Source organism: Crotalus tigris, unplaced genomic scaffold, assembly GCF_016545835.1.
Source record: "Crotalus tigris isolate CLP2741 ecotype Arizona unplaced genomic scaffold, ASM1654583v1 scf7180000017666.379230911805:20528666, whole genome shotgun sequence".
NCBI classification, from domain to species: domain Eukaryota; kingdom Metazoa; phylum Chordata; class Lepidosauria; order Squamata; family Viperidae; genus Crotalus; species Crotalus tigris.
In genome coordinates this window covers 101,466-128,995 of record NW_024096552.1, presented here as the reverse complement: position 1 = coordinate 128,995, position 27,530 = coordinate 101,466, and the positions used below count along the sequence as shown (strand labels likewise).

The window sequence follows — 27,530 nt, the reverse complement described above, 5'->3', positions numbered from 1 at the left end:
TAAACTTTCACCATTATATGCAGCATAAAACAATTTCACTTCACTCAATGAAATCCAGAGAAGCCAAAAGGTTGGATACTCATAGGCTAAACAAAAACCTGGTTATTTATTTTGATTGAGGCTTCAGTTCAAGGAAGAGATGATCAAGCAGAATAAATATCTATGAGCTCCTTTCCTAGTCTTGTCATCATACTCCAGGAACCTAAAGGGGTCAGGGCTGGAGCAAGCTAGATATTGTTTCTCATCATAGGTAAAGATACAAGGGACTCAACCTGAAGTTATTTGGGATAGTAAAGGATATGATCTACCACTGCACTTTAATCCTGTGTTTGCTTATCCCACATAATAATAATGAAATAGACTTCACAGACTTGGCTTATTTCTTCTGCTGGTTCATATCGCTTGCTTGTAGAAATATCCACCATGGATTGTAATGTTGAATGTGCAGGCCTGACTTTGGGAGATAACATATTATCCCAGGGAACTTCTTCATATCCTCTAGAACGCTCATTAAAATAAAAGAAATTTTTTTATTATAGTAAATTTATAAAGCAATCAAAGTCATTCAAATAAATAACCAGAAAGAGAATTTTGTCCAGATAAAATAGGTAGGTTTTATGGGGAGGGAGTATAACTGGCTGGAGGGAGAAATAGAAAGCTGATATTTAAGAATGATAGAAAGCAAGAGTAAGTTGGAGTAGGAAAACTGACTTTGGACCAGACACTCTCTGCATGGGGTTGTTGTGGGAAACTGAAGGAGTATTATCTATGTTTGCTACCTTGTATTCCTTTTAAAGGAGGGATAAAAATCAAATAAATAACAAGAACAACAATTGGTGGGATCATAAAATAGAGAAAGTAATTGAAAATGAAGAAGCTAAAATACTCTGGAACTTTAATTCAAACCAATGTGAACCTGTCACATAACATTCTAAATTTAATAATTGTTGATAAGAAAGACAAAAAAGTCTGGTTAGCAGGTGGGGCAGTGGCTGGAGACAGCAGAAAAGAAAAGAAAGATCTGGAGAAGATAACAAATTACAAAAAAATAGAATGACTATGGAAAAAGAAAGCAATAGTAATCACCAACAAAAATGATTAGGGAGCTGGAGACTAAGACTTATGAAGAATGATTCCAAGAATTGGATATGTCTAGTCCACAGGTCGGCAACCTGCGGCTCCGGAGCCGCATGCGGCTCTTTGAGCCTTCCCCTGTGGCTCCCAACCTCCTCTGCCTTTGCAGAGAGAGAGAGACAGAGAGAGGCAATTGCACTTCCCTGCTTCAATCTCTCTGTGTGTGTGTTTGTGTTTTGTGTCTGTGTGTGTGTGTGTGTGTATGTGTGTGTAAAAGAGAGTGTACTCACATGTTCTCCGAGGAGCTGAAAAGCTTACTGGGTGGAGCTCCTCCCTTTGCTGCGTCTCTGCAGGAAGCAGGAAGCAGGAAAGGCAGGAGAGAGCTAGCTAGCCCAGCTAGGCTGACTCAGGAATTCTGGGAGTTGAAGTTCATGAGTCATAAAAGAGACGAGGTTGCCTACCCCTGATCTTGTTGGACAACAGCTTGAAGCTTGCCAGGTGAGCAGCAGATAGGAGAGGGGGGGGGGAGAAAGAGAGAGAGGGAGGGAGAGAGAGAGAGAGAGGAGAGAGAGAGAAAGAAAGAGAGTGGGGGAAGAGGAGTGGTAGACCAAGGGCAGATAGAGAGGGAGGGAGAGAGACAGAGAGAGACCCTTTTGACATCTAAAATGAAGATAACACTGCATATATCGTTTTTTTAACCTGTGTGTGTATGTGTATGTGTGTGTGTGTGTATGTGTGTGTGTGTGTGTATATATATATATATATATATATATATACACACACACATACACACATACATACATATACATACACACACACACACACACACACACACACACAAATACCCCCACACACACAAACACACACACACCTATAATAAAGGTAAAAAAGGATATATGCAGTGTTATCTTCATTTTAGATATCAAAAGGGTTTTGCGGCTCCCAGTATTTTGTTTTTGGTGGGAAACGGGTCCAAGTGGCTCTTTAAGTGGTTTGGGTTGCCTACCCCTGGTCTAGTCAGTGAAAATAAAGACTAGAGATGATATGATAGTAGTGTTCCTGTATTTGAGGGGCTGTCACAAAGATGAAGGGGGCAAACTATTTACCAAAGCACCAGAAGGCAAAACAAGATCCAACTGATAGAAACTAATTAAGAAGAGAAGCAACCTAGAAGTTATGGGTGCCCCATCAATGGAGGTTTTCAAGAAGAGACTAGACAGCCATTATCTGAAATGGTATAGATTCTTCTGCTTGTGCAGGGAATTGGACTAGATGATCTTCAAGGTCCCTTCCAACTCTGTTATTCTATGTTCTAATAGGCACCTTGGGTGCAAACCCAAAACAACTGAGCACCACTTGAATGCTATTGGCATTGACAAAATCACCATCAGTTACTTGCAAAAAGCAGCTTTACTCAGAACAGCTTACATTCTGTAACAATACCACCAAACATCTATCTCTGCCTATTCTAAGTCCTTGGGAAGGACTCTATAGATGGATAAATAAGCCAAATTCAGTTTGAATATCAAGCTGACTGTAATAAACCATAACAATTACTCTAAGATCAATTCCTATTCTATGATTCTCTTTTATCACTTAACCAATATCTGTATTAGTGTAACTAATACAAACTGTACTTTAAGGAAATGTACTTGTATTATTAGCCTCATCAGGAAATATGATACATAGCATTTTGCCAGTGGATATGATCAGTAACAGGAGCAACACACAACGAATAAAGAAACTCAGTTTAATTGCATTCTTCTTAAGAGAAACAGAAACTCACCTCTGGATTGTGGATGTATACATATACTTCTGAGCTCTCTTATCTCTGCAGGGTTCAGAAGAAGTATCACTTGACTTAATAAGAAAATACAAAATGAAACATAGAAAATAATGCAGTGATCAGAATTCAGTTGAACATTTCCAAATTATTTTTCAAGCATGTATGAATATGATAACTTCCAATCCTGCTTTTGTGCTTTTGAAAAGGATAGAGAAAAGTAACAAAGTTAATTTGAAGTGCTCAACTTGTCATATTTTAATTACCTCTTCATTAGCCAAGTCAGAACATTCCTTCATCTTCTAAATATAAAAGTAGTCCTTGGACTATGACAGGTCACTGTTTGAAATTGCAATAGCCCTCCCCCCAAAACCTACATATGATCCCGTTTCAAAGATAAGGTGGCTGCAGCACCTCTGCAATCATTCATCCTTATGACCAACCATAGCAATGCTGCAGGACATTTCTCCCCACATCCTGTTCTTGCAGGACTCCATAGCACATGGCCCTGCTCATCATTACTCCTGAAAGCAGCCATCATTTTATGCATTTTGACAATTCCTTGCAGAAATGGCAGCTGCTTCTTAGCTTTCTGCCCTGGTCAGCTGGCTGTCAAGAGCTTGCAAACCACTCCTGGCTCTTGCTAGGTTTTGGAGAAGCCAGCCCCCTAGAGGCAAAGGCAGCAACTTCAGGAGTTTCTCAAAATCTTTCTGTAAGGACCCACCTCACTTTACATCTTAAGAAGACAGAACTCTTGGAATATCTCTTCCAACAGGCATCTTTATTAAGAGAAAATGATTGCAGGCATTCTAGACAGGATCTGAGGGATCAACCCCTACCATTCAATGTTTTAAATGTTCCCAAGCAGCTCCCACCCCACAGTTCTTCCGGGCGATGATCGCTCATTCTCTCTTTTCCCAGATCCCAGGCATTACATTGTTCCTTCCCTTTTCTCTCACTGCCGGCAAAAGGGAGACTTCAGAGAGAGAGTAGATGAAAGGCGATGGCCATATTGTTATGGTCAGTCCTCTTGATGAGAATCAGCATCCAGTCACTTTGTAGTCACTTTGTAGTGACAAGAGAGTCACTACAAAGAGAATCAGCATCCAGTCACTTTGTAGTCACTTTGTAGTGACAAGAGAGTCATAAAACCCCCTTGCTTCCTCCTTCCCTTTCGTAGTATGACAGAATCCAGAGAGAATAAGAAATGGGTTTTTTTCAGAGTAGGTAGCTAGAAATGAAATATAATTGGATTCTGACATTTTCACTTGCTTCATGCCCTCCCTCCCCCAGAAACCCACATTTCTTCAATAAAGAAAATAAAGGGGAAAAAACAGGGAAGGAGACAGTTCTGTTGATTTTTCCCCTCCCATTAGAAGCTAATGATTAGATGCTGAAATTAAATTCTCTGCCTCTGCATTTTGATCCCTTTTAAAGACATCATTTGCTAATAAAGACCTCTGCATGAATGGAAAAAGGGTGACAAAATCTGTAAGTTACTTACCTTGATGAGTGACTGCCAGGCTGAAGAGTAGAGGAAGGAAACAAGCAAAGCAAAGAGAATCTTCCTGCAACTTGTTTGCATTAAGGAGCTGAAGAATAAATTCAGCTCAAAATGTTCAGCCAACTAGAGTACAACATGTGCAGCAAATGGCCAGGGCAGAAGCTGGGTCCTTGGAAAGTTTGTTGCTATGTGTCAGACTGCCTTTAGGATCCAGTTAGGATTGGAAATTGGAGACTAGAATGGTTTTTTGTTTCAGGGGAGTGTAGATATAATCTGATTTTGGAGGACATTAATATTAGTTTCTTGCTATAGATTACTTTCTGACCACTTTTTAGCTCACTGGTATTGCCCTACCTCCCCCTACCTCACAGTGAGATCATGTTACCATGCCTGATAAATGATAGATTCAAGAAAAACCTTGAGGTTTTCCACAAACTCTGTGGAGTGACTTAGTTGAGGCCTTAGTTGCCACCTGGAATGAGCAAGTGGCAGAGGGAATAGAATAGAATAGAATAGAATAGAATAGAATAGAATAGAATAGAATAGAATAGAATAGAATAGAATAGAATAGAATAGAATATGGAAGGGGTCTTGAAGATCTTCTAGTCCAGCCCTCCACTCAAACAGGAGAACCTATATCATCTCAGAGAAGTGACTGTCCAGTCTCTTCTTTAAAACCTCCAATGATGGAGCGCCTACGATTTCTGAAGGCAAGCCATTCCACTGGTTAATTGTCCACAATGTTAGGAACAACTCCTTAATTCCAAGTTGCTTCTCTCTTTGATCAGTTTTCAACCTTGTTTCTTATCCTGTCCTGTATTGCTTTGGTGAATAATTTGACCCCCTCTTCTTTGTGGCAGCCCCTCAAATGCTGGTATACTGCTATCACGTCTCCCCTATTTCTTCTTTTCTTTAGACTAGACAAACCCAAGTCTTGCCACCATTCTCCATATGTTTTAGTCTCCAGGCCTTCGATCATCTTAGTTGCTTTTCTCTGAACTTTTTCCAAGGTCTCAACATCTTTTTTGTAATATGGTCACCAGAATTGGTTGCAGTATTCCAGGTATGGTCTCACTAGGGTTTTATAAAGTGGTACTAATACTTCGTGTGATCTGGATTCTATGCTTCTGTTTATACAGCCCAGGATTAGCTTTCTTGGCTGCTGCTGCACATTGCTGGCTCATAGTCAAGTGATCGTCCACTAGGACTCCAAGGTCCCTCTCACAGTTACTGTGAGGTATTAAATATATTAAAGAGTACTGGGTCTAAGATGGAGCCTTGTGGTACCCCACTGCTTTCTTCATGTTTCTTGCCACAGTTGCTAAGTGAATCATTGCAGTGGTTAAATTAGTGACATGGTTGTTAAATGAATCTGGCTCCCCATTGACTTTGCTTGTCAGAAGGTCACAAAAGGTGTTCACATGAACTTGCAACCATCATAAATATGAGTCAATTGCCAAGCATCTGAATTTTGATCACGTGACCATGGGGATGCTGCAACAGTCGTAAGTATGCAAAATAGTTATGTCACTTTTTTCAGTTTTGTTGTAACTTTGAATGTCACTAAACAAACTGTTGTAAGGTAAGGACTACCTGTTGAAAAAATATTGACTTTTCTCTTTTTTTTAACCAACTGAAATAGAAATAATCTGCCAGTTTCCCCAACTCTATAGTAGGAAGAACAGTAAAATAGTTATTTTTGTTATTTATTCTCATTGGTTTGTTGATAAATAATCTTCCCACATTTAGTCTAGACTAATTTACAAGACAAATTTTATTTTATTTTTATTTATTTTTTTGCATCAAAGCAGAACTGCAAGCAACAACTAATTCGATAATATTTTCGGAAAGGGAAAAATTGCTACAAGGGAGCAGCTGGTTGGGGAATCTGGAGATGAAAGACAACTGTGATATCATGTAATATTTTGCACTTCCTGCATTAAGCATCAACCATTCCAGTAACCAATAATCTGCAGAAGTCAGGATAATCATTGGCAGATGAACTTGTGGGCACTTCTTTATATTATATGCCAAGTTCACCAACAAAAATGCCAGCAGAAGAGCCACTGAAGCCATTAAAATAAACAGGAAACTATTGAGCTGTGATGACTGCATTACTGACTTCCTTTTGAACAATTTGCATCCATCCATCAGTCCATTCCAGGTCCATTCCCACCAGGTTTCTGTAATGCCAACTAAGTCATACCCACCTTCATGTACTTTTGCTTCTAGTTCACCTTGCTTATTCCCCAAGCTTTGAGCATTAGTATATAAATATTTAAGTCTTTTATGTCTGTCCATGGGTATATGTAAGGACCCATCTCAATTTACATCTTAAGAAAACAGAACTCTTGGAATGTCTCTTCTAACATGAATTTTTATTAAAAGAAACTGATTGCAGGCATGCTAGACAGGATCTGAGGGATCCCCTCCCCACAATTCAATGTTTTAAAGTGTTCCTAAGCAGCCCCCACCCCACAGTTCCTCCGGGCAATTCAATCCATCAGTCTGCTCCGTCTGCACAATCACTCATTCTCTCTTTCCTCAGATCCCAGGCATTGCATCTCCCCCCCCCTTTCCCTCACTGCTGGCAAAGGGGAGAATTTCAGAGGGAGTAGGATGAAAGGTGATGGCCACATTGTTATGGTTAGTATTCTCAAAGAGAATCAACAAATGGTTACTTTGTAGTTAATGAAGGAAGTGAGAGTAATAAAACCCCCATGCTTACCCTCCTCCCCTTCCATAGTATGACAGAATCCAAAAGAGAGTAAGAATTGGTTTTATATCAGAGTAAGTAGATAGAAATGAAATATAATTGGATTCTGACAGTATGTTTACTGGATCTCCTGATTGTCGTTTGATTTTTTTTCCCTCATCATTCCCTACCTCTTTGTTTGATTTGTTTTCTTGGGATTTGTGATTGGTTTTATGTTCTACAGATTCTAATGATTGGTCACCCTTCCCCCTCAATTTTTGTTTAAAGCCCTTCTAATGAGTTGGGCCAGTCTTTTTTCGAGTACATTTTCCCCTGTTTTTGTGAGATGCAGCCCATCCCTTGCCAAGAATCCTTCATGCAGGAAATGAAATCCATGGTCCAGGAAACCAAAGTTTTCTTGGCAACACCAACCTTTTAGCCAGTGGTTTATTTCTAGAATTCTTTTTTCCCTCAATGGGTGTTGTCTTTTGTTGGGAGTACTTGTGCTCCTAACTCCTTAACTTTATTGCCTAGTTGCTTATAGTCTCTCAGTATTGTGCTCAGATTCTCTGTTGTGTCATTTGTCCCTATGTGAAGGAGTAGGAGAGGGTAGTAATGTGTGGGCAAAATTATTTTGGTTAGGTTCCTAGCCACATCTTTGATTTTTGCTCCAGGGGAAAACATACCTCCCTGGATTGTATGTCCAGCCTGCAGATGGCTGATTCTGTTCCTTTGAGAATAGAATCTCCTATCACCAGCACTCACTTTCTTTTTGTAGGGTGGTGGGGGTGGTGCAGTCTGAGATGCTTTTCTGTTTGTCTCAGGTGTGTTTGTTGATGTGGTTTTTTAAGGGATATTTGGTATTGTTTCTTTGCTAGGTATCTGCATGTTTTCTTTGAGGGGGAGGTTGTGGGTCTGTGTATTTCCATCTAGGGGGAGAAATCGATTGCTCAGTTTTAATGGGTCTGTTCAGATTGGGTTAGATTGGGCAGTAGGGGTTTTTTAGATGTATGCTACTGCTTCCTTTGATTGTTGTGTTTTCTTCTATGTGTGACATATTTCCGTTTGTCTTCCTCCAAGGGTTTATCAATAGTGTCAAATCCTGACTTCTGGTTCTAGCGACTGCGGTCGTGGGAAGAGACTCGTCTCTTCACCAGCCAATTCTCCTTTACTGGTAGACCCCAAAGAGGGTTGAAAGTCACCCTGGAAGGGTGACCACTGATGAGGAGGCTTTTTGGTGATTGTGGGAGGGTGGCAGCTTCTCCCACAGCTCCGCCTAACTCCTTAGGGCCGACGGAGCAAAGATCGTCCTGCAAGATGGCTGATCATGCAGCTGCACCAGCCGAAAGTCTCAAGAACATCTAAGCGTAAAGAACCAATGCAGATTATCTGGATGAGACCCTTCCTTTTCCTCTCTTCACCCTATTTTTCTTCTTGCCTATAAAAAGCCCTTTTGGAACTATTTCCCTGCCATGAGAAAGCGACGTTTGTTTGCATGGGAAGAAAAGTGCTGACAGAATAACTAACTTAATGACTATATTTTACTTCTATCTACTTGGCATCCTGAAAAAAACCCTTTTATAGAGCTTTACTACCTGATTTAGTTTATATTTGGAGAATATTTCTCTTTCTATTTTTTTCTAAAAAGAGAAAAAGAAAAAAAAGGAAAATTCATTTCATTGGTGTCTGAAAGATTCTGTAACCCACCGAGGACATCTTGTGGTGAAATTTAATACTGCAATTGCCTGCTTTTGTTTGGAGATGAGGCTGGCTTGACTTCAAACTATTATAAAAGGGAAAAGATAAAGAAGTTGATGCAGCTGTTAGAAATTGTGAGGGTGGACATTGGTTAACTCTTATTAAATATAGCCTCCACTAAAAGATAAAAGGACTACTTCTAACTATTATTGAAATGGAGAAACCTTATTTACAACTAAACTGTAAACTTATATTGGAAAAAATTAATGAAGCTACTGAGCAAGTATGTGCTAAAATAAAAGAGATTACTACAGAAATAAGAGTCAGAAACCTTACTTCAAACCCTCAAACTGACTTCCAGACTTCATGTCAGAATCCAATAATATTTCATCTTTAATTATCAAATAAAGAAACTCCCAATTCTGCCTTCTTTGGATTCTGCCATAAGAGGGAGAGAAGGGGGAGAACAAAGGGGCTTTATGGCCCTCACTTCCTTCAGTACACTTCAAAGAGCTGAATGCTGAATGTGTGTTTATTGTAACATCAAAGCGTTAGCACTAGAGGACCTTATCATAACAAAGCAGGGTATTTGCCTTTCATGTAGTTACCTGAAGTCTCCATCCAGACGGAAGAAAGAAGAAAGGGGGTGGAATTGTGATACTTGAAACTATCACTGGAAGGGGGGTTGATTGGGTGGGACTACTGGGGAACCCCTTAAAACCTTGAATGGGAGAGCTTGAACCCCAAGTCCTGTCTAGCATGCCTGCAACCATTTTCTCTTAATAAAGGATTCCTGTTGGAAGAATTATTCCAAGAGTTCTGTCTTCTTAAGATGCAAAGTGGGGTGGGTGCTTACACTTCAATTGATTATGCTATAGGTCAAAATACACCACAAGAGGAATTAACCTATATTAAAGAGGAATTTATATTACCTAATAAGCATCCTATTGAGACTTCTGAGGATCAAAAGATAACTTTAATCAAACTACATACAACTCCAAAAATAACAGGAATTGATGTACAAACACGACTTACTGAGAATGATGACAACTTTGATAACCAATTACTAACCATAAAACTGGATACAACTGAATGTCTTACTCAGCTGAACCAAACATTGAGACTTGAATTTCTAAAACAACAAGGGTCTAACTACAAAGGAGTCAGGCTCCTAAAACAGACTATGGGATGTCTTCCATTGACCCAAATGACATTACAAGGAATAAAGGGAGATCTGTCTGCTGAAATGGAGGCTTTGTTATGGAAACCTGCTTGGCACAAAAAGAAAGCCAGAATAAGACTGAAAAAAGAAACTTAAAATTACATGTAATGGGTTAAAAAGGCCTTGTAGAGATACAGATTGATTTAAAGTTTAAGATTCAGATTTACAAGCAAGAGGAAAACTTGTGATTAGTAGAATATATATGTGAAGCAAAGTAAGAATGTGCCTTTTGAAATAATATGTTTATTTTATGTATGAAAATTATTTTGTAACGGAACAAGAATAAGAAAATGGAAGAGGCTTCTGAAATTTGGACTGATCTAACAATTGAGTTTGTCAAGCTAGTAAGATGATATTTTGTGTAACAATATGTGTGTTTTATATATAATTATTTGGACGAGATTTAAATCCTACCTAATGGACTGAAATGATTTTGTGTTTTGTCTTGTTTTGTTCTATTATAGAAATAGATTGACTGATAGACTATATATACATAGAGTAGAGTAATATTTTTTATCTTAAGTAGGATAATTATTTTGTAGTGGAAGAAGAAATAAGAGAGATTTGTGATAAAATCAATGATTTATTAGATTAAGAATTAGAATACATCTGGAAATATTAGAACATTATTGTTGGAATATTATGTGTATTTTAGAAGGGGTACCCGAAATGCTAATAATATGTTTATTCAAGATTAAATCGGATTGTGGTAATTGTAAATTAGTACAGCTTAAAAACAGGATTTCGATCTATATAAATGTAATGTAGAAATGGATTATTCTAAATATGTTATACTATTTGAAGGAAACAGAGAGGGAACATCTAATGTATTAATTTTAGTTATATATATATATATATATATATATATATATATATATATATATATATATATATATATATATATATATATATATATGACTTTGTTTTTGGATGATTGATTACCCTATCACCATGGTGTTTCTAAAGCATTTTGTTGTAAAAGTTAAAAAAACCAATAAAACTTGTTTTTAAAAAATAGTGTCAAATTCTCTGGGAGTTATTTGTCCATTGTTTGGTTCATTTGGATATAGCTTTCTTGCATATGTTGAAATTTGGCTAGAGTTGCCTCTAGATCCCTCTAGTACAGCGATGTCAAACTGCCGGCCTGCAGGCTGGATGTGTCATGGTGAAACCGTGCCCACCCCATTGCAATGGAAAAAAAAGTTGCGATACATCACAACATGTCACGCGACATTGCGAGTTTATGTATTGCATATATTGCATACCACAATAGTATCCATCACCTGTTCCATGAATTTGTTGTTTGAAAATCCCATCAGGTTAGATTGTCCCTTTGCAGCCTCTTTTCCTACATGTGTCATGGGATCATCTTGGTTATCCAAGAAGCTCCAAGGAATTCTGGAAGAATGCAAAGGTGGGAAGAGATGCCAATTTGGGAATGCAGCAGTGTGGGAATTTTGGGGGGCCCTAGGATAGCACATACAACACCACTGTTGCACAAACAGCACTGGTTGCCAATTTATGGCATGTGTTCAGACTACCTGATAAACTATCTTTCTCCAATGAAATTGGTCCATGCATTTGTTCAGTAAGCTCCCAGTGTCACTTGATAGGACAGCATATAATTTTGCATAAATAAATAAATTCCATAATGAATTCTCAAAATTAATAATTCTAAAGAAATACTGGCCTAAAAAGTGAATCACAATTTTATGCTTTCATTCGCTTTTTAGATCTTCAAGGATCATAAATGTGAGGACTGGTCACAAAATTACTTTTTCATCACTGTCAATAACTATGTATAATTGCTAAATATGTAAGATACTAAATGAGGACTAAATGAGATAGAAATTGAAATAAATGCTATAAATATTTGTGGCCAAGAAATATATGATAAAAAAAGCAATAAAGACTGTGAAAATATATAAAAAAAATGGTAAGGCTGCAGATATAGATGGAAGATCAAATCATTCTCTGCCCAGTTGACCTATTGGCTAAGCTCTTCCTCTGCCCCAAAAGAGCCCAGTTGTTAGATGATTGGGGTAAAGGATGAGGCCAGAATGAATGGGTAGAAGTTTTGATGGAATCATGTAAACATTCTCTTCTTTCACCCTATAACCTGTCTCCATCATACTATGCTTTTTGACACGAGTCATTTTTCCTGAAAACCAGTTAACTCTTATTTAAAAAGAGCCCCAGTCACCAGTAACCAGTGTGGAGCATCTCTCCGCATCATCTATTTTTCATTTTAGTAATTTGAAAGGTGGTCAAAGTCTTTGACCATACATGTGCTTAAACAATGGCCATCTCATCAATCTGAGAATCATTTTTACGGCTGGCTAGTCACACTAAGTCAAACAGAAATGAAGCCATTTGTTCCTAAGTCTGTAAAATTTATCCAAAATGTGGAGACATGATTGACTAAGTTTAATTCAGAGGCAAGTTTTAATTAGAAACTTAAAATCAATTCAGCCTTGCTCCTTTATGTTCCTGGAAGTTTCATCCACAGCTACTCTCCTCACCTCCATATTCTAATTAAAACTGAAAATTTGCAAAAAGCAAAGTTTATCTGAGTAACCATTGAATTACAGAATAATTTTACTGAGTAACAAGGAACAGATACTTTGTTTCACTTTCTGGGGTATGATCTGTTTTAAGGTTGGTGATATCTCTAATTATCTTTAATCTTTTTTTTTATTAGATGTTATTGTGCAAAGTAAACTATGCCCTTATATTTTTGTTCCAAGTTAGGCATTTGGAGCCATAGATCCCAACACTATGGACATTAATATTTAAGGCATAATTTGTGATCTTTCCTCTACCTTTCATCTATACATATGTGGTTATATATGTATCTCTCTATTAAATGGGATTTAAAATTATGTTTTTCTTTTTTTAAATAAAATTTATTTATTAAACAGTTTTTCTTTTGCAAATTGAAAAAAGAATGTATGCTTGTACCCGTTTTCCTCTAGTCACATATGCATAAGCTACTAGAGCTAGGAAGTAGCTACAGAGATAATAATGATACCTATATCCAGTTATTCCTTACCACCTGTGTTATGATAGGAAGGACTAAATGACTAAATATCCATTAATTAATCATTAATTAATCAGACCGACATAAATTATCTGTGAAGTGTTTATGAACTTAATCTGACTTTAGTAGCATATGTAGGTAGCAGCATGAGAAAAATAATAAACAAAGCAACAAATAAATCTAAGAAATGTATCCAGACCAATGACAGATTCAGTTTGAAACTAGACCAGATTAGAAGCTGGCTGCTTCTTGAAAACTTCACATCACACAGTGAAACATGCCTAGCTAGCAAAGATAGACCAATGACAGCACAGCAAAAGTGGACAGAAAAAGAACTGTTTTAAAAATAAAAAATTGGACAGGGACCTGGTTGGAAAAAATCCACGTACACACAATCAACTGGATTGTGCTCTGTCTTCATTGCTCAAGTTTTTTGATCAGATACTCTAGAAAGGTTTGGTGAGTATGGGTTGTAAATACAGTGCATTCAGAAAATATTCAGAACCCCTTCACTTTTGTCAGTTTTATTATCCTGCAGCCTGATTCTACAGTTGTGAAATTCAATTTTTTCTCATTAATCTATACTCAGTACCCCATAATGACAAAGTGAAACAGAATTTTAGAAATGTCTGTAAATTGATTAAAAAGAAAAAAACCCTGAACATTGGCATAAATATTCAGATCCTTCACTCAGTACTTTGTTGAAGCACCTTTGGCAGCAATTACAGCCTCAAATCTTTTTTGGATATGATGTGACAAGCTTTGCACACCTGGATTGGGGAATTTTCTGTAATTCTTCCTTGCAAATTCTCTCAAACTCACTAAGATTGGATGGCAATCGTTGGGGGACAGCCATTTTCAGGTCCCTCCCGAGATGTTCAATAGGGTTCAAGTCAGGGCTCTGGCTGGGCCACTCTAGGACATTCACAGAATTGTTCCTAAATCACTCCTGTGTTGTCTTGGCTGCATGCCAATGTGAACCTTCAGCCCAGTCTGAGGTCCTGAGCACTGTGGAATAGGTTTTCACTGAGAATATCCTTTATACTTTGCTCCATTCAACTTTCCCTCAACCCCTGACCAGTCTCCCAGTCCCTGCTACTGAAAAACACCCCAGCAGTATGATGCTGCCACCATGTTTCACTGTTGGGATGATATTGGGCAGGTGATGAGCTGTGCCTGGTTTCCTCCAGACATAACATTTAGAATTGAGGTCAAACAGTTCAATCTTGGTTTCAACAGACCAGATAATCTTATTCTTCACAGTCTGAGAGTCCTTTAGGTGCTTTATTGCAAATACCAAGCAGGCTTTCATATGTTTTGCACTGAGGAGAGGCTTCTCACTAGCAACTTTGCCATAAAGCCCAGATCGGTGGAGGGGTGCAGTGATGGTTGTCCTTTTGGAACTCTTTCCCATCTCCATACAGGATCTCTGGAGTTCAGTCAGAATGACCATGGAGTTCTTGGTCACCTCTCTTACTGTGTTTCCCCAAAAATAAGACCCAATCTTATTTTTTTTTGGCACCAAAGATTACATTAGGGCTTATTTTCAGGGAATGTCTTATTTGGGGGGTGGAGTTGCCCCATGCACCCCTTACCCGCTTATCTCAGGGGCCCTGCTCCAGGCCATTTCCTGATCAGTGACCTCCTGCCAGAGAAGGGAAATGCAGGCAAATGCAGTGTGGCAATAAAGTGTGGACGAATGATCGCTGAGTGGAGGAAGGAAGGAAGGAAGGAAGGAAGGAAGGAAGGAAGGAAGGAAGGAAGGAAGGAAGGAAGGAAGGAAGGAAGGAAGGAAGACTTAAGGACACCTGGGGAGGCAAGGGAAGCTACCATAAGCTGCCTTTCTCCCTTTCTCCCTTTCCCAACTGGGATGGAAGCAGCCCACATGGGTCGCTGCTTCATGCAAGCAGGTGCGACCCTGGCAACTAAAGCTCCTTAGGGCTGCTTGAGCAGTTTTGTTACTGGGTGGTGGTGAGAGAAATTGACCACTCTGCAGCAGTTTTCCAGCTCTGCCTCTTCCTCAACCAGCTTACTCTGCCCACCCCCTTACTTTTAGCATTCAGGGAAACTAAAACATCTCCTTAAGTCGCTCTTCGGGTTCTATCCTAACCCCTGGAGACCCACATTTGCCTGGCATAAAAACTTCAGTCAGTCCCACAGCAAAAACTACTGTCCCCTCTGTTATGTCCTGGGCTGTGGTTGACACAGCAGGTGCAGGAAGCTGCAGAGAGACCCAGGCAGACCACGTGGCTGCCCGGGCCAGACAGACGGTCTCCAGCCTATTGCGCATGCACAAGGCAGGAAAGATACGTTGCATTGATTGGTTGATGCTGCTCCCTGTAAGGGGATATAAAAGGGATCCATGCCATTTTGTGTTGTTCTGTTGGAGATTAAATAAAGAAGCAACTGTTGTGACTCCTGCCTCATATCAATGCCTTACCAACACACAGAACAGAACATTGGCGACGAGGGTAGGATCGTGCTGCAAGAAAACAATGAAAAGAAAATAGGCTGACTCACCACAGAAGGCCCGAAGTGCTTGGAAGTTCGGTGTTCTGATTCGTGCAACTCTGCCTGCCAGTACGAAGACACTGGAGGAGAGCTTGGCGAGATTTGTCCTGGAACCCCTTTGCAAGCCAGACAGCACGAGGCGTTGACAAGGCCACTAACGATGTCGAAGATAGGGCATTTGTCCAAATTCGATACAGCTCACCCTGAACATTGGAGCTCATACGTGGCCAGAGTAGAAAACTACTTCCGAGTAAACCAAGTTCGGGAAGACGGGCTGAAAACTGCAACATTACTGTGAGTCTGTGGGCAAGAGACATTTGATATTGCCAAGAATCTGGTTGCCCCAGCACCTCTGGAATCCATTGCTTACACTGAGCTGAAGAAAATGTTAAGGGAACATTTCGAATAAAGCTATCGGTAATTGCCTGGCATCACACATTTGAACAGCGGGACCAAAGGCCAGGAGAGTCTGCTGCAGACTTTATTACTGAGCTGCGACAAGCTGCTAGGACCTGTGAGTTCAAAGACTTGGAGGAAAGACTTCGAGATCATCTAGTTTGTGGTTTGAGGAGCTGTGAGTTGCAACAAAAGATTTTTGCAAAGGAAGATGTTTCCTTCCAGGATGCACTAAGGGAAATCACAGCCAATGAAGCAGCGGGAGGAGCTGTTAAAGCTTTGTGGCTTTCCAAGCCTCCTACAAGTTCAGGCTCTGTCCATCAAGAGGTTGCTCGAGAGGTAGCTGATCCTGATTCCAAAAATGAGGTCGACCGCCCACAGTAGCCAGCAGAGAAGAGGCCCCATGAGCAAGCTGACAAGCGAGCTGACAAGACTGTTCAATTCCCTTGGTGTTTCGGATGTGGAGGCCGCCACAAGCACTCCAATTGCCATTTCCGCTCTGCCATTTGCCGGGCATGTGGCAGGCAAGGCCACATAGCCGCTGTCTGTTTGGGTCACATGAAAGACTGTCCTTCAGAAGAATTGCCTCAGAAAGGTATCAGGGTCCCCAGCCAGAATAGGGTGGGTTTCTGCACATCCCGCAGGAGCATTTTGAACACGGGCCCACAGGCCATTAAAGAAGAAGCTTCGCATTGATGTCAAATTGCAGGGGATCCCCTTAACGATGGAGCTGGACACAGGTTCAGCTCTGCCAATCATATCCCAGGACACCCTTAAGCAAATCTGCTTACAGCGAGTTAAACTCAGGCTGTCGAATCTGGTCTGAACAGACTTTCAGAATTCCCAAGTCAGGGTAAAAGGGGAGGCCATGCTCAAGGTGCAGCATAGGAAATTTGAAGGGTTCCTGGATGTTGTTGTGATAGAGGGTGACCGCACAAGTCTAATTGGACTCGATTGGTTCGAGGCACAGGGATTCAAGTGACTGGGCTACACAGCTTGCAAACGACAGGCCTTGCAGAAGTTTGCAAGGAGTTTGCTGATGTGTTTAGCCCAGAACTGGGGTCATCCAAGGGGCCTCCAATTGCTGTTAGACCCGTCCATTGCCCCGATTAGGGTTAAGCCTCGTCAGATGCCTTTTGCGCTGAAGCAAAAGATTAATGCCGAGCTGGACAAACTGCTTCTTCAAGATATTTTGGAACCTGTGGATAGCAATCCATGGGAAACACCAATAGTTACACCACTGAAGGCCAATGGGGAAGTCCTCATTTGTGCTGACTATAAATGCACGTTAAACAAAGCATTACAGCAGCACTCTTATCCAGTGCCTGTGGTGAGCCACATTTTGGCTTTGCTGAAGGGAGGCCGAGTCTTCACCAAACTTGATTTGGCTCAGGCCTATCAACAGCTACCAGTTGATGAGGCAACGGCTGAGGCCCAGACAATCATAACGCATCAGGCAGCTTTCAAAGTCAAAAGACTACAGTTTGGGGTTAATGTAGCCCCTGGCATTTTCCAAAGTGTTATGGAGCGAACGCTCTGTAGCATTCTGGGAATTTGCCCTTACTTCGATGATGTGCTCATCACAGGGGAATCTCTCGAAAACTTGGCTGTGAGGCTTCAGTTCGTTTTGCTGCGGTTCCGCGAAGCAGGGCTAAAGCTTAGCAAAATTGGAGTCATGTCCACTGAATTCTTGGGGTTTAGTATAGATGCAGAAGGCATCCATCCTGCTGAATCTAAGCTCAAGGTGATTCAGCAGGCCCCAAGCCCCAAGTCGAAGAGCGAGCTTCAAGCCTTCCTTGGGCTTCTAAATTTCTATCACTCTTTTCTACCTCACAAGACTGCAATGGCAGAGCCATTACACCGGCTCTTGGACAAACAGGCTCCATGGAAGTGGACACAAGACCACAAAAGGAGTTTTGCAGAGGTCAAGGCATTGTTATCTTCAAATGCTGTTCTCTCTTATTTCAATTAGCAGCTGCCAGTGTGTATAGCCTGTGATGCATCCCCTTATGGGATTGGGGCTGTCTTAAGTCACCTGAAGGCTGATGGGACACATGTCCCTGTAGCCTACTATTCTAGGACTCTGTCATCTGCTGAGCGTAATTACACACAGATAGAGAGAGAAGCCTTGGCCATAGTGCTGGCATAAAAAAGTTCCATGACTTTTTGTATGGTCGCCACTTTACAATCTATACAGACCATAAGCCACTGCTGGGGTTATTTACAACCAACAAGCAAACCCCACACATAATTTCTCCTAGAATGTTGAGGTGGTCAATTTTCTTTTCTGCATTTGACTACACACTGGTTCACAAACCAGGCAAAGAAATGGGCCATACAGATGGCCTTAGCAGGTTGCCTCTATAGCTTGTAGAATCAGACCCTGCTCCAGCTAACCACATACTAGCTATTCAGGATTTGCCTGAGTCTCCCCTCAATGCAAGGGATGTGGCTGCAGAAACAGCCAATGATCACACGCTAACACGTGTGTTGACATGGGTGCTGTCAGGTTGGACTGACACATGTCCTGGCACTACCTTCCAGAGTTTCTGGAAAAGGAAGCATGAGCTATCCACCTTTAAGAGTTGTGTCCTATGGGGAAGTAGGGTAGTGATCCCAACCTCATTGAGGACTAGAGTCTTGCAATCTCTGCATGAAGGACATCCAGGCATAGTCTGGATGAAGGCTATGGTGCACAGCTATCTCTGGTGGCTGGGGCTTGGTAAGGAGATTGAGACCCAGGTCCAGGGTTGCCAGGGTTGCCAACAGTCTAGGCCTGAAATGCCACAGGCTCACGTACATAGGTGGGAGGAAACACATGCTCCTTGGTCGAGGGTTCATATCGACTATTCTGGCCCCTTTCAGGGGCAATTCTTCCTCATTGTTGTGGACAGAGGCTAGAGGTTGTGGCTAGAGGTTGTTCCAGTGTCCACTACGATGACTGCCAGGAACATCCAGGTGTTGAGGGGCATCTTCACCTCCCATGGGCTCCCAGATGTTCTTGTCTCTGACAACGGATCTCAATTCACTTCTTCTGAATTTCAGGCTTTCCTCCAGGCCAACATGATCTGACACACTACTTCGGCATCTTTCTATCCAGCTTCCAATGGCCAAGCTGAGCACATGATGAGCACAACCAAAGACGCCTTGAAGAGGCTCACTCACGGAAGTTGGCATCACAGGTTAGCTGACTTTCTTCTTTGCCAACGCACCATACCTTGCACAGCTACTGGGAAAAGCCCAGGTGAACTCCTCTGGGGTCGCTGTCTCATTACCAAACTGGACAGATTGCACCCAGACCGGGTGGTTTCACAGGTGTCACAGCCGCCGGCACCTAAGAGACTACAGGTGGACGATCCAGTTTGAGTAAGGAACTATGGACCTGGACATCTCTGGGTGACAGCAGTGGTCTGCTGTCATACGAAGTGGCCCTGGACGATGGTTGTGTGTTACATCAGCACAATGACCAGCTGCGCTGGAGGCTACCCAGTCAAACTTCCACTCCTAACTCTGCTCTCGGGGGAGAGGACCACGATGGCGATTGTGGATCTCAGTCTTCTTGCAGAAGTGAGGGGTTGTGCTCTGCACAGAGGAGTTGTGCCAACGAAGCAGCTCCTGACTCTGGCACTAGGTCCATGGAAAATTGCACACAGCCGACTGTTCAGGCCACTCCATCTCCTGGCCTTGTGCCTACGGGACATTGCTCCCAAGAGGAGTCTGTTGTGGACCTGGGGAATTCCACCCCACCAAGGAACTCTGGTCTGGGTTTACAGGACCCGGTCAGTCAGCATGATGTGGGTTTGCCTGTACCTAGTGGGCATCCAAGTCCCAATCTGCCGAGCCTGGCAGGCGAACTTGTAGCCAGGCACTTGCAACCGCTCCAAGAAAATCAGAGCGGGCCAGAGGCCCACCAAAGTATTTGCAGGACTATGTGAAATTCCTGCTACTAAGTGTGCAGGCTTAAGTGTACTTAGAAATAAGAACACACTCAAAAGAACTGAAAAGGTATTACATTTGTAGTATGTAAAATAGTAAGTTCTATGTGTTTTGGAGCTAAGAGAGGAGGGATGTTATGTCCTGGGCTGTGATTGACACAGCAGGTGCAGGAAGCTGCAGAGAGACCTGGGCAGACCACGTGGCTGCCCAGGCCAGACAGGCTGTCTCCAGCCTATTGTGCATGCACAAGGCGGGAAAGATATGTTGCATTGATTGGTTGATGCTACTCCCTGCAAGGGGGTATAAAAGGATTCCATGCCATTTTATGTTGTTCTGTTGGAGATTAAATAAAGAAGCAACTGTTGTGACTCCTGCCTCGTCTCAGTGTCTCACCAATGCACAGAACAGAATACCCTCCCCATTCTCCATTCTCTGCGGTGGTGGTGATGGAGAGTTGGTGGAGGGATGCCAGGGCTGGTGGAGGGAGATGGTAGGAGAGGCTTATGCCCCCAGTCATGGTGCAAGCCACAGGAGAGTTGGCGAAGGAGGAGAAGGAGGCTACCACTGGGCAAGTAATCTGCAGGGCAAAGTGGGGACAGTGGAGACTGAAGAAAGCCCCTCCAGCAGCAGACATGGATGTTGCACAGCAGCAGCTTTTGCTGTCCTTCCCCCTGGCTCCAAAATGGCAGAGGGAGTCTAGGTAAGACCCATATCCATAGGATGGCAGTTCAGCTTGGGAGGGGAGTGAAAAGGAAGAGATGGGCGGGCATCCGGGTCATTGAACTGGTAGGGGGAGGTCACCGAGCAAGGAGTGGCCTGTGTGCAGGGTCCCTGGTGTAAGCAGGTGTGGGGAGCGTGGGGTAGCTCCACCCCTCACTCCCGCCCTAGCTCGATTATATCTGCGTCTCACCTCACCTCTTGCCATGAGAGGGCAGGGTCTTAATTAGGGCTTATTTTGGCAGTAGAGTTTATATTAGGCGCACACATGAAAATCAGGCTGGGACTTATTTTCGGGATAGGTTTTATTTTTGGGGAGAGACGTTACAAAGGCCTATCTCCCCCAATTATTCAGTTTGACCGGGCAACCAGCTCTTGGTTGCCTGGTTGTGCAAAACCTCTTCCATTTGAAGATTATGGAGGTCACAGTGCTCTTAGAAATATTCAGTGCAGCAGAAATTTTATTGTAGCCTTCCCCATATCTGCTTGCACTAATCCTGCCTCTGAGCACTGCAGGCAGTTCCTTTGATCTCATGGCTTTTGCTCTGCTGCAGTATGCATTGTCAGTTGTGAATCCTTCTGTAGAGAGATGTGTCCCTTTCCAAATCATGTTCAATCAATTTAATTTACCACAGGTGAACACCAATCAAGGTGTAGAAAGATGTCAGCAATGATCAAGAGAAATGTGAGGCACCTGAGCTAAATTTCAAATGTTGTTGCAAAGGGTCTGAATACCAATGTGATATTTCAGTTTTTTCTTTTTAATAAGTTTACGCACATTTCTAAAATTTTGTTTTCACTGCATCATTATGGAGTATGAACGTAGATTAATGAGGAAAAAATAAATTTCAACAACTGTAGGTTCAACCTGCAGTATAACAAAATTGACAAAAGTGAAGGTTTGAATACTTTCTGAATGCACTGTATGTAAATAATTAGCTTGTGTGCCTTAACAAAACCTAGATATATTGAAATTAATAAAGGTTAACATAGAATATATACTGTGGTTATGAGGTTAACATAGAATATATACTGTGAACCATTTAGTGTAAGTTACTTACCTGTCTAAGATCTCAAAGGAGCAGATATTTCTGAATGTGTTCTCTTCATAAAATCCCAATCTCTGAGCAAGGGTGCATTTCCAGCAACCTCAGGATAACTGTTTATTACTGTTCCAGAGCAAATGGAGAGAACTGATTTTGTGTGCCTCATAAATGGCACAGGGAAGGCTTCATGACAGTTAAGTGAGATATAATGGGAGTTATTGTGTAGTAGGTTTCATAGGCAGTACCAGACCGGTGTGGTACAATGGTGTTTATTAAGTTATAACAGAACTGTCAAAACCCGGCAAATGCCTGCAATTTATACTTTCTGCCTCTAGGGCATCAGCCAATCACAACATTAGCTCGCTCCCTCCAAAACAGTTGGAGGTATGTTAGTTTCACAACACATTAATATTAATTTGTAATACATAACACCCCTCCCCCCCTAGGATAGTTGTTATCCTTTGCTTGATTACGGCACATAGTCCTTAAGGTAGACAGGGGGGCTGCAGATTCTGGCAGACCGCCGTAATGTCATTTGGGAGTCCTGTTTGACTGTACAATCATCCGTCCTTGGTTGACCCATGATGTGATGGCTGTTTAGGTCACCTGATGGGAGAGGTGGTTCCATAACCTGTGGCGCCTGTTTCTGCAGAGGATGCCCTGGCAGGTATAGGCAAATTTGGAAAAACATAGTCACCCAATATGTCCGAATTCCTCTCAAACTCCTCTCCCAGGATTGGCCCAGCCTGCCAATGCCATAACTGGTCAATGTGGCATCTGACATGTGATTATTTTCCAAAGCCACCTCGTAAGACAATGGTCCCATTACTTTAGTCACTCTAGCAGCACCCCAGGGTGCCCCCTGCCCATAGTTTCTGGTCCATACCAGTTCACCCAGGTGTAGGTTCCTAGGAGGCTTTGGTTGAGCTGTTTCTGCTGCTGTCCCGTCTGGGTGGAGTTGGTTAAGCTTCGTTGTGAGTCGGCGGCCCCACCTTAGTTCTGCTGGGCTGCAACCTTTTGTGGTGCTAAAAGTTGTGTGCTGGCACAGGAGAAAATTTGCCAGGCAGTGATTCCAATCTCCTGTTGTCATCCACTTGAGCAATTCCTTGGTGGACCTCACCATTCGCTCAGAATGAACGTTGGAAGCGGAGTGGATGGGAGCAGAAGTTGCATGCTGTATCTTGTTGGCGTTTAGGAAGGATTGAAATTCAGCCAATGTGAATTGTGGCTGAATTGTCAGACATGATGACATCTGGCAGAGAGTGTGTGGCAAAGAGCCTGCACAGCTCCTGGATGATCCTGGCAGTGGTCATCGATGGGACAGGTACCACTTCCAACCAATTGAAATAGCTGTCCACAACAATGAGGAATATCTGTCCCTGGAATAGGCTCGCAAAGTCAACATACATGTGATACCATGGAGTGTGCGTGGTCTCCCAGCGGTGCACGGGTGCTTGGGGCATCTCTGGTTGGGTCTCTTGGCAGACCTGACAGCTCCATACTTGGTTTTCAATGTCTTTGTCCAGGCCTGGCTGCCACAAATAGCTCCTAGCTAGAGCCTTCATCCTCATGATTCCGGGGTGCCCCTCATGTAGGGAATCCAGCACCTTGGCTTGAAGACTGGGTGGAACGATGATCCTGCTACCCCACAGCACACAACCCTTGTGGTCTGACAGTTCATCATCTTTCTGGCACATGTATTGCTGGAACTCGGGGCCTGGCTGGGTTTCTGGCCATCCCCTCAACATCCAGTTGAGAAAGCAGCTGAGCGTTCTGTCCGTGGCAGTTTCAGCAGCCACATCCCCTGCGTGTAGGGGTGTTTCTGGTAGGTCCTAGATTACTAGGATATGCACTGCCAGGGCTGGGTCCAGATCCATCTATGGCAGAGGCAGTCATCTGAGCGCCTTGGCGTGGCCCATTTCCTTCCCTTGCTTGTGGACTAATCTGTACGAGTAGGCAGCCATGAAAATTGACCATCGCAGCATCCTCAGTGACAGGATCCACAGAGTCTGCTTGTCAGTCATAAAAAGGCCAAGCAGCCATTTGTGGCCTGTGAAAATGGTGAAAGGTCGCCCATATAAGAAGTTGTGGAACTTTTGGAAGGACTTCCGGTGGTTCCAGCGACGACGATGGCGGCGTTTTACAAAGCCGCCCGTTCCTGGTCCGTGTAAAAGCCGCGGGACTTTGACAATCAGCTGTCCCGCGGCTTGAATCTCCTCCCTGGGAAAAAGGGAGGAGGAGAGCTCTCAGGTAGAGGTAAGAGCTCCCCTGGATCCCTGTTATTTTGGGGATCGGAGGGTAGAGCTCCCTCGGAGCCTGAGCAATCTCCGCGTTCCAGGGAGCCTTCGTCCCGAAGTTTTGGGATGAAGCAAGCTGCCGCTTCCACATCTGCTTCTTTTAGTTGCTTGTGAGTATTTGAAAGCAGACGGAGCAGACCAGGAAAGACTGCGCTCAAGTTTGATGGTGTCTTTAACTTCAGCAAGTTTCCTCTTCTTCTCCTTTTGTTCACTTTCCCTTTAGAAGAAAGGGAAAGTGAAAGGCAAAATGGCGATTGTCTTTCTTGCTTGATTTGCGTTATAAAGCAAAACCTGGACATAGATTAACTCTTTAAATATAGAAGTAAGAATTTGGCTTTTATTCTTTTTCCTTTTTTTTAAAGAATATTTAAAAGAACTGTGATTTTTTTTCCTTTTTTTTAATAAGAATCTTTCTTCTTGGAACTTAAAAAATGGCTTCAAAACGCCTGCCTCCTGCTCCTAAAGTTCCTATCTCTTCCCCAATGCCTCAGTCTGTTTCTCAGAAACCAAAATCACCTCCACCCTCTCCTCCTCCTGCAATTTCTCTTAGTGATTTACAAGAAGCTTTAAAAAAGCATGCTTTGGACATTAAGGAGGAAGTAAAAGATCTTATAATTGCAGAGAGGGCTAATACAGAAGAACTATTGGAGAAAAAGAACAAGCAAGTAAGGGACCACATACTTTTTGCTTTTCAGGGCCTTGCTCTGCATATAGAGAGAATTGATGACAAAATGGAGGAGATTACTGAAAATGCAACAAGAATTGAATCTAGAATGCAGGAGGTAGAGAACAAGATAGAAATCACACAGGATGAACAAATCATTTCACAATACAGAGAGATGGAATATGCATTGCGTATCAGAGGGCTGAGAGAGAATTCTCAGGAGGACTTAAAGATGCTTATTGTGAAAGATATTGCTCTTAATCTTCGTTGGAGGCCTGAAATAATTGGGAATGAGATAGAAAAAAATTTTAGAGTTAACTCACGGGTTGCCAGACAGAGAAACTTAGCCAGAGATGTGGTTATCTATTTTTCCAGAAGATCTATTCGTAATGAAATTATACAGGCTTTTTATAAACAAAAGTTTCAAATTGCAGATCAAGATGTGATAATTTTAAAAGAAATACCTCCAAAAATTCTAAGAGGCAGAAAAGATTTTACTTTTCTGTCTGATGAGTTAAAACATCGTCAAATTCAGTTTAGATGGGAGATTCCAAGAGGAATAATAGTGAATTATGAGGGGATACGTCACAGATTAACCACTGTCTCGAAGGCAAGAGATTTTTATCATTCTATTTTAAAGGCAACATCGTCATCACCTCCACAAATAAGGATAACGGAAGAGTCTCTTATGGCAGGAGCCTCATCAATGATGGTTATGGAACAAGCTGTACAGAATCTTGAGATAAAAGAGCAAAGGATGACACGAGCTGCCCATAAACGTAAAGAAAAAGAGCAGCAGCAGAAGAGTGGTGATAAAGTTGAAAGTATGGTTACTACAGAGCCTGTGGGAGGAGCAAGACCAAAAAGATCTTCGACAGTTGATCTGCAGGCCATGCTCCAGAGGCTCCAGGCCGGTGGAGATGGCCAGGTTCCTGACCTGGAATGTTAATGGCTTAAATGTGCCACAGAAACGAAGAAAGATTTTTCACTATTTGAAACAACACAATAACAACTTGATGTGTTTCCAAGAGACTCATATAACTTTAAAGGACTCTAAACTTTTGATGAATTCTCGTTTGGGTTCACATTTTATTGCTCCAGCTCCAGGGAAAAAAGGAGGAGTGGTAATTTATATGAAGAAAAATTTTTCATCTAAACTAATTGAGGCTGATTCTGAAGGAAGATATCTTTTTGTGGAATTATTATCACAAGGCCAAAAAGTTCTTATTGTTGGATTATATGCTCCCAATCAACAACAGAAACAATTTTATAAGTAGCTGCATGGGAAGATATCTCAGTTGGATTACAAATCGGTAATTTTGATGGGTGACTGGAATGGGGTTTTAGATTCAACTATAGACAAAAGGAGCTCTTCTAAAACTTTTACCCAAACCAAACTACCTAAGACTTTTTTTGACTTGAAAGAAGAATTGGAGCTTACTGATATTTGGCGAGAAAGGAACATAAGTGATAGAAACTTTACTTTCTATTCGGATAGACATCAGTCATTTTCAAGGATTGACTTTTTTTATCACTAGTGACTTCCTCTCTAGAGTGAGGAAGGTGAAAATTTTTCCCAGAACATTGTCAGATCACAGTCTGGTGTGGATGGAACTACATCTGGAAGATGGGAATAGAAGATCTTGGAGACTGAATGAGAATTTGTTTAATCGGGAAGAGTTCGTACAAAAGTGTAAAGAGCATTTAAAGGATTTTTTTGTTATAAACATGAATAAGGGTACAACGATGTCTATGGTTTGGGATGCCAGTAAGGCATATATGAGGGGAATTTTGATTCAATTGAATAAAGTTTTTAGGGAAAAAGGGTTACGAAGATGTAGAGAAATAGAAGAAGAGATTAAATTAAAAGAACAAGAGTTGGTTCTTAACCCAACTGATAATAATTTAAAGATATCCATAAAGATGCTTAAGGAACAATTTAATATGTTGATGGCAGATCAGGTGGCTACCAATCTGTCGTATATGAGACATAATACTTTTTGTAATGCGAATAAGCCTGGGAGGTGATTGGCTTATCAGTTACGAAAGAAACAGAAAGCTAGAATTATAGAGAAAGTAAAATATAAAGGTACTGAGGTTTTTCAGCAAGATCTGATTAAAAAGAGTTTTTTAAACTTCTACACAAAATTATATTCAAGTGATAACATAAAGGGTTTTGACATAGATAAATATCTACAATCAGTACATTTTCCTAAACTCTCAGAGGAACAACAAAATGGGATGAATAGTTTAATTACTGTGGAGGAAATTGGTTTAGCTATCAAGCAGTTAAAGGTTGGAAAGTCTCCTGGAACAGATGGACTGACCTCGAGGTATTATAAGATTTTATCTGAAGAAATGATAGGGCCATTAAAGGAATTCTTTAACAGTATTTTGTTGGGTATGCAAGTTCCTCCTTCTTGGAAAAGAGCTTTTATATCATTGATTCCAAAGGAGGATCAGGATCTTACAGAGCCTAAGAATTATAGGCCAATTTCATTATTAAATGTTGATTATAAGAGTTTTGCAAAAATTTTGGCAAATAGATTAATGCAGGTTATGAAAGATTTGATTCCTAGTGATCAAGCAGGATTTATAACAGAGAGATACATGAAATATAATGTCAGACAAATTATTAACTTAATTGAGTACTTGGATAAGAACAACCAGATTCCTGTGGCTTTTATCTTTTTGGATGCTGAAAAAGCTTTTGATCAATTAGACTGGCAATTTCTATTTTCATTGGTAGAGAAAATGAACTTTGGGGATAATTTTTTACATGCACTTAAAGCTATATACCAGCAACAATCTGCACAAATTGTCATAAATGGGGGACTGACTGAGAATTTTAATATTCAAAAAGGGACAAGACAAGGATGTCCATTATCTCCATTGTTATTTGTTTTAACGCTGGAAATCTTATTGATTCAGATTCGAGAATCAAAGC

At 41.5% G+C, this 27,530-nt stretch overlaps 1 protein-coding gene across 3 annotated transcripts in view; it reads right to left on the bottom strand.

Moving 5' to 3' along the window:
- The window catches only part of SPATA48 (spermatogenesis associated 48), a 165,174-nt gene that overhangs the window by 66,721 nt on the left and 70,923 nt on the right, over positions 1 to 27,530 (bottom strand). For 2 of the 3 annotated variants that reach the window (XM_039336377.1, XM_039336378.1), the window contains exons 3-4: positions 2,861 to 2,934; positions 372 to 498 (exon numbers count right to left, since the gene is read on the bottom strand). In XM_039336377.1, coding sequence (XP_039192311.1) covers positions 372 to 498; positions 2,861 to 2,934 — 201 coding nt within the window. The remainder of the gene's footprint in view (positions 1 to 371; positions 499 to 2,860; positions 2,935 to 27,530) is intronic. The other variant, XM_039336380.1, reaches the window with a different exon arrangement.